This window comes from Athene cunicularia (assembly GCF_003259725.1).
Source record: "Athene cunicularia isolate RWA chromosome 3 unlocalized genomic scaffold, athCun1 chr3_part1, whole genome shotgun sequence".
Lineage (NCBI taxonomy): Eukaryota > Metazoa > Chordata > Aves > Strigiformes > Strigidae > Athene > Athene cunicularia.
This window is the reverse complement of record NW_020799097.1, coordinates 113,060,347-113,072,945: the sequence shown is the minus strand read 5'-3', so window position 1 is coordinate 113,072,945 and position 12,599 is coordinate 113,060,347. Positions and strand designations below refer to the sequence as shown.

At 51.0% G+C, this 12,599-nt stretch overlaps 3 protein-coding genes across 3 annotated transcripts in view; 2 read left to right on the top strand and 1 right to left on the bottom strand.

Moving 5' to 3' along the window:
* The window catches only part of NPAS4 (neuronal PAS domain protein 4), a 5,876-nt gene extending 4,896 nt beyond the window's left edge, over positions 1–980 (top strand). Inside the window, exon 8 of the mRNA XM_026844671.1 lies at positions 927–980. Within this exon, the coding sequence (XP_026700472.1) occupies positions 927–980 (54 nt within the window). The remainder of the gene's footprint in view (positions 1–926) is intronic.
* Positions 981–2,405: 1,425 nt separating this feature from the next.
* RRP36 (ribosomal RNA processing 36) lies at positions 2,406–8,101 on the top strand. The gene is made up of 6 exons (XM_026844908.1): positions 2,406–3,258; positions 5,307–5,373; positions 6,190–6,294; positions 6,417–6,491; positions 6,603–6,720; positions 6,950–8,101. The coding sequence occupies exons 1-6, from the start codon at positions 3,131–3,133 to the stop codon at positions 7,084–7,086; spliced, it is 630 nt and encodes a 209-aa protein (XP_026700709.1). The 5' UTR covers positions 2,406–3,130; the 3' UTR covers positions 7,087–8,101.
* A 1,575-nt stretch (positions 8,102–9,676) lies between these two features.
* LOC113478890 (transmembrane protein 121-like) lies at positions 9,677–11,216 on the bottom strand. The gene has a single exon (XM_026846421.1). It carries the CDS (start codon positions 11,201–11,203, stop codon positions 10,265–10,267), a length of 939 nt encoding a protein of 312 aa, XP_026702222.1. The 5' UTR covers positions 11,204–11,216; the 3' UTR covers positions 9,677–10,264.
* Between the last annotated feature and the right edge of the window lie 1,383 nt (positions 11,217–12,599).

Genomic DNA, 12,599 nt, shown 5'->3' with positions numbered 1-12,599 from the left:
AGAAAACGGCAGGAGGGAAGATGATACTACTGTGTGGAAAGCACTTCCCCATTAGGTGTTGGGTACTCAAGTCTGGTCTGGTATCCCGTACCAGTACTGAAATACTTTATCAGTGGAAGTTCTGCATGCCTTTGCTTTGTTTGATTTATACCAAATCTCTTTTCTAATCCTTTGCTAAATGTTGCAACTTTTTCTATGATGTCTTTATCTTGTTTTCACTGACATTTTGTAAGCCTTTGATATTTTACCAGTATTGTTTTGGAATTGCAGCCAAATGGAGAATTGTAGTGCAAGTGATGGCGTCTTGTATGTCTTCATGAAATGTCACAGTAGCTTCCACATCATTCTTACTTTCCTTTAATGCTTTCTTTGCCCCTTTGACTGTCCTTGCTCAGAGTCCTTCATTTGTCTGGTGATGCTTTGAGTATCCAGTGATACTCAAAATAGTGCCCTATATAGCGATTAATTGCTCCGTACCCCAGTAACTTGTATAATTGGCACAGATTTTTCCTGTAGTGCAGCAGTCTAAAGCTATCAGCATGGAATTTGAACAGCGTGTGGCAGATGCTTTTGTCTAAGCCCTACAATTTATTGGTTTCCTGAAGTCCTTGTGAACCCCAACGGTGTTGGCACTTGGCTCTTATCTGAATGTGGGCAGAATTCTTCAGTCTGGAGGTGTTTTCGTGTTCTGGGCAAGCAGGGAATAAGTGACTGTACAAGAGTGACACAGGGGAAGGTGGAGAGCCTGAGGAAGATCAGGAAGGGTGATGGTGCTGCCGTTTCTAAGAACATAAGGGGCAAGGTTGTTTGTGGGAGCCCAAGCAAGAGAGGATATCAAACTGCAGTAAGATAATTGGTAAGGGTGTTTTGGGGAAGCAGTGTAATGAAATAGTGCTGTATTCACATTTCTGTTGTCCCTTGGACAGCAAACTGGCTATACGGTGTTCCTTAATCCTCTGCAGAGGTCTAACGAGCGCTAACAGAGCAGAGTTCTTGGGTGTTCAGAACAATCAAAAAGAAAACATTGCTTGAGGCAGCACTTGGTATGATTATCACATTTTTTGGTCGATGTGAGTAGATTCTGAAGCAGAAAGTCTTGGTTATTGCCAAGATGAGAGTGACTGGTGTGGTGAATCCATGCTCTGAGCCAGTGTGACTGACCTCACCAGAGCAGAGATTCCCCTCCAGCCCATGGTGAAGACCATGGTGAGGCAGGCTGTGCCTCTGCACCCATGGAGGTTAACAATGGAGCACATCTCCACCTGCAGCCCGGGGAAGACCCCATGCTGGATCAGGTGGATATGTCCCTGTGGCTCTTGGCAGGACCTGTGACCCTGTGGAGAAAGGAGCCCACACAGGAGCAGGTTTGCTGGCAGGACCCGTGACCCACGCTGGAGCAGTCTGTTCCTGAAGGACTGCAGCCTGTGGAAGGGACCCACACTGGAGCAGGTTGTGAAGAACAGTATCTCATAGGAAGGAGAAGGAAGCCCACAATTTGTGAAGGACTGTCTCCTGTGGGTGGGACACCATGGGGTGACAGGGGAAGAGATGACGTGTGATGAACTGACGGCAGCCCCGATTCCCCATCCTCCTGTGCCCTTCTCAGGGGAGGAGGTAGAGAAATCGAGAGTGAAGTTAAGCCTGGGAAGAAGGGGTGGGGGAAGGTGTTTTAAAGATGTGGTTTTATTTCTCATTATCCTACTCTGATTTGATCGGTAATAAATTAATTTTTCTCAAGTTGAGTCTGTTTTGCCTGTGCCGGTAATTGGTGAGTGATCTCTTCCTGTCCTTATCCTTTCATTGTATTTTCTTTCCCCTGTCTGGCTGAGGAAGGGCAGCTTGGTGGGCACCTGGCATCCAGCCAGGGCCAACCCACTGTAGGCAGGATGTGATTGTTTTTGCTAGACCATAGTTGGGGTGTTTTGTGCCAAGTGCATAATACTGCAGAGGCTTAGAAAGACTCTGTGCCTGTCACTGCTCAGAGGTGTTGAGCAGGCAAATGCCACCCAGATGGTGTTTGCCAAGACTTTCTGCATCAGAAGGGAGGCAATCAAACCCTCCTGTTCCTTCTTGCCCCTACCATCATCCAGAGAACAAAATGAACATATCCAAATGTTGCCTTAAGAAATGTTTTCTGATTGCTAGTCCTGAACACCCAGAGGCGTAAATCCAGAAAGAATTGTTGATAATATTTTTACATTGTGGTTATAAGAAGTGTTAAAGATTACTGTCACCGAGGGATATTAAAAGAAACATAGCAACAGAAAATTCCAGAAAAATATCTTGTGCATTCATTGAAAACTTTGGGTAGAATTGGTTTTCCTGTTTCTTGTGGTGTTTGTGTTGATCTTCTAGTCGGTTGTCAGAGGAGAGAAGGAATATTTTATGATGCACAGGGTCTAAATAACACTGTGGGGAGCTTACAGCAAGGCTAGAATATGAAACTGCTCTTTGGTGTTGCGGGGTTTTGTTCTTCCCCCAGTGAATCAGGCTATGAGCTATTCCTGTCGGTAGTGAGATGTTGGAAGTTGAATGCCTGGGTTTCAGTAGTTTACAATTTTCTGGGGTGCTGAGGAGGCTCTGCTGTGGGAATCGCTTTGTTGCAGACTGAGCAGAGCTATGGTGGATGTGCAGTGGTGAGAGACTGTCTCCAAGTCTTAACAGACTGAACAGTCTGCGTGGTTTTCCTGCACCTTCTGGCTGGTCTTAAGGTGGTGAGAGATGTGATGGGAGAAGAATAGTCTGTTGAAGTGGAAGAGTCAGGACTGAGAGGTGACCCCTCAGAATTTGCAGCGTGGCCAGAAAATAGCTCAGTGCAGAGCTTGTATTGCTCTTTGTACCAGGCAAAAACTTTGAACTGGTCTTGTGTGTGCTACTGAGAGGGAAGCAAAGACACACTGGGGAGAGAGGGAGATTATTCTAATGCTGAAGACTGCGGTGATCAATGAGAGAGAAATCAAAGGCTGAGAGGCATCGGCTTCTTTCTGCCATACAGTTATATCTGGATGGCACTGCTGTGCTCATGTCACTGTCTCAGACCGAGACATCCCTTTTGGTTGAATTTGGGGAAGTGCCTTGAGAAGCTGTTTGGTTCACGTGTGTCTTGTGCTCTCTTCCAGATCAATCTCTCATGTCTTTTGAAGAGCTACTGCAGGTGCAGAGTGACATGAGAACAAGAGTGTGCAAGCAGATGACTGGGGGGAAAAAAACTGCAAAACCTGCCAAAGCTACAGTGAAGCAGCAACAAGGCAAAAAGGGGTAAAGAGATTCTTTTGTGATCAGAAAAATACGTGTGTGTCCAGAAATTACACTGGGAGTTCCTCATAGCATTGCTATCACCTTGAAGCTGGTATAGATCTCCTTTAATGTGCTACACAATAATGCTTTTCACTATGGTGTTTAATTTGGGAATGGTCTGTTGCTGTTTCAGATCTCTTAATATCCTATCCTGTTCAAATCCTCTGCAGCCACCTGTTACTTGATAGTTCAATCAGCACTCAGTTCCTTTACACCCTCTATATTAAGGCATGTAACCTGCAGCATGGTATGCTTCTCTCTTGAGCTGTATGGTACTGCTTTTCTTGTGTTCCCTGTGCCGTGAAATAGTTACCCTGCTGTTTTCTAAACCCCTTTCAGTTTATCAGCATCTTCTGCCTGGCTCCCACTGGCTGGAGTTGTACTGACAACCAGTTGTTCTGGAATTTCACTGATCCTTCTGCTGTTGTTTCATCTGTGGCTTGTCTGTGTTGATTTCCCCTTTACAGTATTTACCATCACAGACTTTTTCCTGTCCTCAGTGGTCTTTACATCTATTATTTGCATACTCTGTAAGTGCTATTGATGTGGTGACTATAAAATGTATTCAACACAACAAAAACTATTAGATCTTTTTAGACTTCTCTACAGGCCCCCACTGGTAACAACTGTCACACCATTAACCTCTATTTGCAGTAATTGGCTGGTTTTCACTCCTCAGAGTCATAGCTAAGTGATTTGAACAGGTTTCTTCTGTTACACTGGCATTCCCTAACCTATTTCTGAACCTCTGCTGAATGCATGTTTCTTCTGTCATAAACAGCTGTTTAGAACGTTTCTGCTTTACCTTTTACACAAGAGTCTCAGGAATCTTGTATAGTACAACATCTTCACACAGTATTTCTGCCACACAGTTTGCGTAATTCTGTTTTTGTTCAGTTCTCCTTATCCTTTAAGGGATACATCACTGTAAATCTCACATGCAGTTTCTCTTATGTTTTTGTTAGGGAAGTGAGCTTCTTAAAAAAAGGGACTTAAGGGAAATCCCCTGGACCTGAGCTGGTTTCAGCAAAGCCGACTTGAGAGCATTGTACAGGGGTGTAGCCACGTCAGCGGACACAAAAACACACCAAACGCTGCCCTAAGTGGGACTTGGAAAACTTGCTTGTGCCTGTGGCGTTGTCTGTGTTCCTGCCCTGATGTTACTGTGTTGCTGAATGTGGGTATAATGTCCACATTGAGGGTACTCACAGCAGGTGGTTCACAGGTCTTCTCATGTTTCTGTAACTTACCTGATGTGCTGACAAATAGCAGGACACAGCACCTGGGTAATATGGGGAGAGGAATACCACGTTCTCCCATGTAATACTGCCCCCCTCATACACCTAAAGCATCAAGCTCTAAAGGCCTGTGATGCAAGGAGAATTTATTCACTTAATTGGTTGTCACCACAGTCCTCATGGTCCTGATTCACTGTGAAGTCTCTTTTGGGATATGTGCCATAATCTGTACGGCCCTTATTCCTGGGGTCTGACCCTTCCTTCACTTGTGTTACAGTATGCTTTCTCACTGAGCCTGGCCATAGGAGAATTGGCCTGTCTTTGTAACTACCAGGTCAGTGCAGAAATTCCCAACTTCGGTCTTAGCTTTCAGTGTAAGTATTAGTCAAGAGTGGGTGAGTTGATGGGCCAGGAATAAAAGAGGGTTGTTGCATGATGAATGAAAACATGGGGAGGGAGAAGAATTGAATAAGCATGTTTTACTGGTGCAGGTGGTGGGTTTTCACTTGATGCAGTGGGGCTGTATGAAGTTTTGTATAGGATTCTTTTAACCATGCATTTATAGATCATTTGGTTGTAGCAGTGTTGCCTGGTTCTTGACCAAGTCAGCTCTTTGCTCTCTGTAGGTGTCACAGTGAGGATTGAATAGCAGTCTGCCATTTCAGCACTGTGCAGTAATGTTCTTCCAAGGGTATGGCTAACCTCCTGACACATTAGCCTGGGCCTCATTCTGTCCTCTGCTCCTCTTAACAACATTTTTCTCTTTTTCAGGCCATTGGAGATGTCTGCCAAGAAGCCTGTACCTTTTTTGCGGCGAGTTGTCGCTGTTGCAAAGAAGGTGGGTGCTGCCCCTCCCCAGTTCAGGAGGTGACTTCCCTTAGCAGTGCTGATTGGGCACAGACATGGTAATGGGGCTGCTGAAGGTGAAGGGCTGTTTCTGGAGGACAGGGCTTGGACCACTGTGTAGCAAGTGCAGGTAGTGCCAGCGTCTCTCTGGGGAGAACAAGAGATTGGGTGTGGGAGCGGCTGCTGCCTTGCGTAATGTGCAGCTTGGGTCTCAAATGTTAGAGTTACTCCTCAAGTGTTTCTAGAAGATGTAAGGACTGCCACTAGTGCCAACTGCACTGCAAACTATGGTCATTGTTCAGTACTAATCACATTGGAAATTCAAATGTCCATCTGGTTTCTAATCTGGATATAACCTTGACTTATCATATTAATATGTTAATTTTCACAGTTAGAGATCTCTTTTTGTATTTCTCTTTGTATGACCTGACCCAGGTAATCTCTGAAAATCTAGATGGGTTTAAATTCCTAAATCCATCACCTTGACAACACATGTTCAGCCAGTTGGGAGTTGCAGGTGTTTGGAGGCAGCACTTCTACTGCTGTTCCTTGCTGTTCCTTGAATCAGCTGCTCCTGGGTGGTAGACTTGCATATGGAAATGGCTGTTGCTTGGTAGACTGGATGCAAGCATGATGACTTTGTGAGGGACTGCCACCTTGATTATTGGACTCGGTATTTGCAAACTGCAGATGTTTTCAATGGTGGGTAAAAAAAAAAAAAAAAAAAAAGCAAGGTCTGATCCATGGAAGAAGCTATTAACAGGGAAATCCTGGCCACAGCTCTTACCTTTGCCTTTCTTGCCTTCAGGTCCACAGAGACCCTCGATTTGATGACCTGTCTGGAGAGTATAAGCCTGAAATATTTATGAAGACATACAGCTTCCTGGACGGCATCAAGAAGCAGGAGAAGGAGGTGATGCTGTGTGCCTGTCCTTGGCCATACAGACCTTGCTTGGCAGGGACAGGTTCCACAAAGGCCTTTCACAGTGGAGGTGGCAGGCGGGCAGTCATGCAGCTCTTTGCTCTCTTCTTCAGATGATTCAGAAGCAGCTGAAAAAATGCCGGAACATGGAGCAGAAGGAGAAACTCCAGCAGCTCCTGAACCGCATGGTGAGTTCAGTGCAGCATCTCCTTTTCTGTGGGGCAGTGCACTAGAAGGGAGGATGTGTGACCTGAGATCTGCCTAGACACTTGCTGACACAGGCCATCCTTTCTGTACAGACACAGCAAGAACAGGCACAGAAGAAACAGCAGAAGCTGAGGGAGAGGGAGCTATCTTTGAAGAGACAACAGAGGGAATTGGCCAAGCAGGGAAAGAAACCCTTCTTCCTAAAGAAATGTAAGTACTCAATGTGAACATGCTGCGGAAGACCTAGAAGGGCTGATGGGACTCCAAGCACTGGAAGCGAGTTGTCCATGATACTCTACAGAGCTGTGGAGGGATTGTTCTAGCCCTGATACTCGGGTACAAGCCAGGCCTGGAGCCAGGGAGGGAGAGGTGAGGAAGGACAGGTCCATAGAGATGATTACGGCTTCAGTTTAAAACCTTGCTCCCCTCTCCACTACAGCTGAGAAGCGGAAATTGGAGTTAGCTGAGAAGTATGCAGAGCTGAAGAGGAGTGGAAAGCTGGAGAGCTTTCTGAACAAGAAGAGGAAGAGGAATGCCATCAAAGACAAGCGCCGTCTGCCCTCACAGAACTCATGACCACTGGACAGACACGCTGTTGTCTGGCACTGGGACTCTGTGCCCTGGCCAGGGCTGGAAGGTGGCCATCCCTCTTCCCATTATTTGCTTTTCACTGCACAGTGATGCTGTTACGCAGCAGAGCAGAGGCTGAACTGAAGGAAATAGTGGGTTTTTTATAGCTGAAACGTCCTTTCCACTTGTGTTTTACAGTGTGCCTGGGTGGTGACGGGTCTGTCATGCAGATGTCCGTGGTGTTGACAGCCGTCTCCTTGCACCTGCTCATCGTCCTGTAGTCAGGAGAGCATGAGTGTTACCCTGCATTACTGGCTCTATTTCGGGTCTGAGCAGATGCCAAGGAAAGGACCTCGGATGGGAGGGTTCTGGCACAATGCCTGCTCAGAGCAGGGCTAGCACTGACTTCAGACCAGGTTGCCCAGGGCTGCTTCAGTTGGGAATGTCCAAGGACAGATCCCACCACCTCTCAGCCTCTGTTTCAGTGCTTCAGGTTCTCAAGATGGAACTCTCCCCTCTACCCCCGCCTTTCTTCCAGGAAACCTGCCTGGTTTTAGTCCATCATAATAGTCTTGTTCTCAGTGAAGTGCCTGGCTCTCTCTTCTCAGTAGCCTTGTCACAGGTCTAGGGGGTGCTGTTGGATCTCCCCAAAGTGTGAATAAACCCTGTTCTCTCAGCCTTTCCTTGTGCTGCTTCAGCCTTTGAACAACTTTCACATCCTCAACTAGGGTCAGCCCAGAGGACCAACATCCATCTTCTAGGGCCCAGCCTGGAAGCAGTATCTGGATGTAATCTCACAAGTGGCAAATAAAGGAGAGACGATGGCAGCCCTGTGCATGGGCTGCAGGCTGGTGACACAGCCTCACAGCTGGAGCGCGTTGCTGGCCGTGCTCAGGGTCTGCTGCCAGTGATCTCTCCAGCAGGGCTCCTTCCCCTGGTTTCTCAGGGTGGTCTCTGCAGGGCTATCTGTGCTTCTAGGAAACCGATTCTGTATGAAATTAAATACCTCAGTTTTCCCTTATTCCCATGTCAGTACTGTTACAGGCAGAAGTGTTTGAACTTAGAGGAGTTAATGCCTCTTCCCATCATTATGTTTGACCACCAGCTCCCTTGTTTCCCACTCCCTTTTGCCCCTGGCTCCAGTGGCTATGTTGACAAGGAGATGAGAGGAGAGCCCAGATGATTTGTTTGATGAGATGATGATGTGTGCTGGGAGAGTGTCTCAGCTCTGCTGTGTGCAGGTGGGCAGCGTGTGTGGGGCCTGGGGAATGATGAGCAACTCCATCACGCCCACCTGAGGGGGTTGCTGAAACATCTGCCTCCACTGCAGTTCCTGTGGGTGATGTGATTCTGCTCTGGTGACAGGTTTTAGTGTAACTGGGGGAAGGCAGTAGAAATGGAATGTGCTAATGGAAATCCTCAGCTGCCTCTAACCTACATATGGCTCGTTGCTTTGCACTGTGCCTGGCTGCTGCTTCCTCCTTTTCCTTGTGGATGCAGAGTCTGATGCGTCCCTGAGCCTTCAGAGGAGTGTTACCTTGGGAGTGGTGTGTCAGCACCAGACCCCAAGGCTATCCTGACCCCTTTGTGGCATTGGTCTGGTGGTTTATGATTTCAATTTTTAATCAAAAGCTGAACGCAAGAAGGGAAAACAACTGAGGCCTGGGCAGGCTGGAGGTGGCTCACCCCTGTGTTGCTGCTGCCTGGGTCTTGCTGAGGGGCCATGTGGGAGCAGCATACCTGAGTAAATGTGTCCCTGTCACCAGCTGCTGGTAGACCCTGCCCAGCAGGGAGCAGAGCTGGCACATCCCCAAAGCGCTCCTGCTTTCCTCTCCTGCCCCTCCGGAGCCAAATGGCTTCTTCCTGCTGAGGCCTGTGTGCGTGCCTGCAAGGAGGACATCATTGCTGGGCTGTCACCGGCTCCTGGTCAGCACATTAGCAGTGAGGAGTGAGTTTGCTGGCCTCTCTGGCAGCTCCTGAAGCAAGGGAAGCCTGGGGCGTGGCTCATCTCAGCCAGTGCTGTGTTGGCACTGGGTGCTGGGTCAGGTGGCAGTGTGGCAACACCAGCTCCAACAGGAGGAGATGCTTCCAACATCTCCAGAGAGCTTTCTACTGCCAGAGGAGCTGTTCTTGCCCAGGGCCTCCTGGCTTCAAAGTGTCACTTGGGTTATTTTCCTTCTATTTCTAACACTGTTCTGGCAGAGTGTCTGCCAGACCTGCTCTGTTGTCCCTCCAGAGACTTGCTATGGGTGTCCCTGAGCAGCCACTGGGCAGTGTGGGCACCAGCTGATGTAACTGCAGCTGGTTGTACAGGCAGTGGTGGCTGACAAAGCTGCCACATGTACTCACTCCCTCAGTGACACCCTCTGAGCCCACCAGACTCTCACGTTGCCTCTCTTTCCCCAACTGTTGGCCAGGAGGAATGGCAGGAGATGCAATCCTCAGCCCTGGGTGGTCACTGAGTGAGCCCCCCCACCCCAGACATGCTCTGCGGCCACAGCTGGACATCCAGGCACGCGAGGCACCCCAGCACCCACGGGAGCTGAGGGTGACCTGCCTGCTGGCAGGGACACAGACAGGAAGAGGCTGCAGGGCTCAGGTCTTTTATTGCAAAGAGGAAGATCTGAAAAAAGGACAGTCACCCCCTCTGGGTGCCCCGGGCCTGCAGCTGGCCAAGAGGGATGACAGGCAGGGGGAGGCCCCGTCCTCACTCCCCCAGCATGGGGACCTCAGCTCACGCAGCAGGGAGCCAGCTGCTGCCAAGCACTGAGCAGAAGCGAGGGCCAACCACAGCAGCAGTGCAGGTGACCAGCAGCGTCCCTGTGCAGCCTCCCGACCTGAGCCCTGGCTGGCTGGAGGGCAGTGCTGTGGGGGGAGTGCTGGCAGGGGACCCCAGCGCAGGGTAGGGCTGCCTGGCCCCAGCCAGGCATGGCAGACAAACCTGGCTGCCTCTGCTCCGCTGACCATCTCACTTGGTGGGGTGCTCAGGTCCCAAACTGCGGCCTTACAGTGGCTGCTACGGGAGGCCCACGCCACGCGATCCTTGGGGACCAGAGCAGCTTCACCCAGGGCCAAAGGGAGCAGGTCACTGCCCACTGTTCAAGCGGAGAGCTCAGCGGCCCACCTCAGGCTTCCGGGTACAGCCAGGCTTGACGGTGCCCAGGCTGTGGCTCCTGCTGGCTTGTCACGTGTTGTCCTGGGCCAGTTCCTCGGGGCAGGCAGGCTGGTCCCGGGCCATGTGCAGCCCTGGGGAGGGCTGGGCCTGGGCGCTGTGCTGCAAGGCCAGGTCCGGCCCCAGGGGCGCGTGGTGCCGGTGCCGCTGGTACTGCACAAACGTACAGACCTTCAGCCCAATGGCCAGCATGTTCTTGCCCATGAAGATGCTGGAGACCCGGGCGTCCCTGAAGAAGACCATGTTGCTGCCTCTGATGAAGATGGTGGTGATGTTGACAGTGAGCATGCTCAGCATGGGGTACAGCATCATCCGGTGCGGCATGATGCCAATCCCTTGCATGCTGATCTCACAGAGGGACACACAAGGGAGGACCAGGAGCAAGATGTAGCAGTAGAAGAACATGATGCCCTCAGCCCAGAGCGGCAGCCCCTTCTTCTGGGGCTCCCACAGGTTGGCTTGGATGTCCAGCACATCCAGCATGTCCACAATGACCCAGAAGAGGCGGTTGCGGAGATCTTCTTTCTTCTTGAATGTCCTGACGTACTCCATGTGCTCTGTGGCCACCAACAACATGTAGAGGGCTGGGATGCAGATGGAGAGCAGCAAGGTCAGAGCTTTGCGGGCTATGAGATCCAGGCTTTTTCGGTCAGCTTTATAGTTCTGGTATACAAAGTAGACTTTGATCTCCAGAACAAAGACATACAGGAACCAGAGGATCATGGCGTAGCCCCGTTTAGCTGTCTTTACCTCTGCCCCGACCCAGATGGCCACATAGCGGAGCACCAGCAGGAAGCACACATCACCCACTGCCACCATGACACAGATGCCCAGCTTCCTGGAGCCCTGGCTCTGCTCCACCAGGTAGGCATCCATTAGGATGAGGCTGGTCATGATGAGCACAGTGGAGAGGCACACGTGGGGCTTGCTGACAGGTGGTGGAGGAACCATCCTGCATGGAGGAACAGGCAGGGCCATCAGGGAGTTGCTAGGATTCCCCATCCCCACCCTCGGCCCCCCTTCTGCCCCTGCTCTCCCCAGCTAGTGTGGATGGTTAAAAGAAGGGGGGGGTAGGGGTGGTACATAGACTCTTCTCCCATCCTCTGTGCCTGGTTTGTTCCAAACCCACAGACTCCTAGCCAAAGTGCTCCTGAGACTCCTGGCCAGTCCATCCTGGTGGCACGTGTTGGCTGAAACCAAGCTCCTAGGCTGCACATGGGGATATGATGGGGCAGGCTGGACAGCCTCCAAGCACTTGTGATGCTACTGCCTCTTCCAGTAGCTCATCACACCAGTTAGTCTCTGCCACCGTGAAGGGTACATGCCGCCTTCTCCATGGGATTTCCCAGCCAGTGGCACTGGTTATATTCTCCCCCCACCAGGCACACAAGACTATACCCATGCTTTTAACCCAAGCAGGTCCTTAACTGCTATGATCCAGGACTGCTCTCTTTTTAGACTCCTTTTTTTTCATGCACAGCATGAGGCAAAGGATTATTTTTAGTCTGGCTGTCCTGTGGGGTGGGAGGGAAGAAATCAGCCCATCTTCAGTTTCCTTCAGCCTCACACTCTTGAAGAGCTCTGCCTACAGCTGTTTGCTCATGCCCACTCTGCCCCAGCATGGTAAACTGAAAGCAAGGAAAGGCGGCACCAGCCCACAGCTCCAGGACACAAGAAGCTCTGCAACAGGCCCTCAATTTCAGCTGGCTGCTCAGCTTTCCCAGGCTAGGGCAGAGCAAAGCACGGTCCCCAGAAGTACCCTGCCTGCCTCGGATGGCCCTGGACTCCCTCCCCCTGGCCTAACACAACTGCGAGCAGCTGCTGCCAGAGATGGAGGGAGGATGGAGCCGGGGGCCTCGCTGGGCATGGCTCAGCAGCTGCTCTGGAGGGGAGCCAGCACCCTGGCTGAAATGGAGGACGAAGCCGGCCTGCTGACTGCGTGGCACAGTGCTGCACGATGGCCGCCCGCACAGAGCCTGCTCAGCCGCACCTGCGCCACGCAGGGGCCGTGGGACACCGACCTGGTCACCCGGTGAGCAGCGTGTGGGTGGCATCGAGCTCGGAGCAAGCGCTTGGGAGCGGGATGGAGGCTGCGCCGTTAACAGTCACCCCCGCACGCTGACGCTCCCGGTGCCGACACGGACGGCGCAGGGCCCTGGGCACAGGCTACCTGAACTCCTGCTTTTTTGGCCGAGGGAGCAGGTGTCCTGCACGGTCGTGCGTCCCTGGGACCAGAGGCGTCCCGGCACGGTGAGGGAGACAGTGAAGCCTACACCTGCCAGACACCGGTGCCTCGAAGGGAGAGAAAGATGAGCAGCTGGCGGGCACGGGCGCAGGGGTGCATGTG

What these genes read in the sequence shown, in the direction of transcription:
- RRP36 (XM_026844908.1), top strand. Translation starts at nt 3,131, where the DNA reads ATGTCTTTTGAAGAGCTACTGCAGGTGCAGAGTGACATGAGAACAAGA. An exon ending in CAGCAACAAGGCAAAAAGGG is followed by an intron (nt 3,259 to 5,306) that starts GTAAAGAGATTC and finishes TCTCTTTTTCAG; the next exon opens with GCCATTGGAGATGTCTGCCA. An exon ending in TTGTCGCTGTTGCAAAGAAG is followed by an intron (nt 5,374 to 6,189) that starts GTGGGTGCTGCC and finishes TCTTGCCTTCAG; the next exon opens with GTCCACAGAGACCCTCGATT.
- LOC113478890 (XM_026846421.1), bottom strand. Translation starts at nt 11,203, where the DNA reads ATGGTTCCTCCACCACCTGTCAGCAAGCCCCACGTGTGCCTCTCCACT.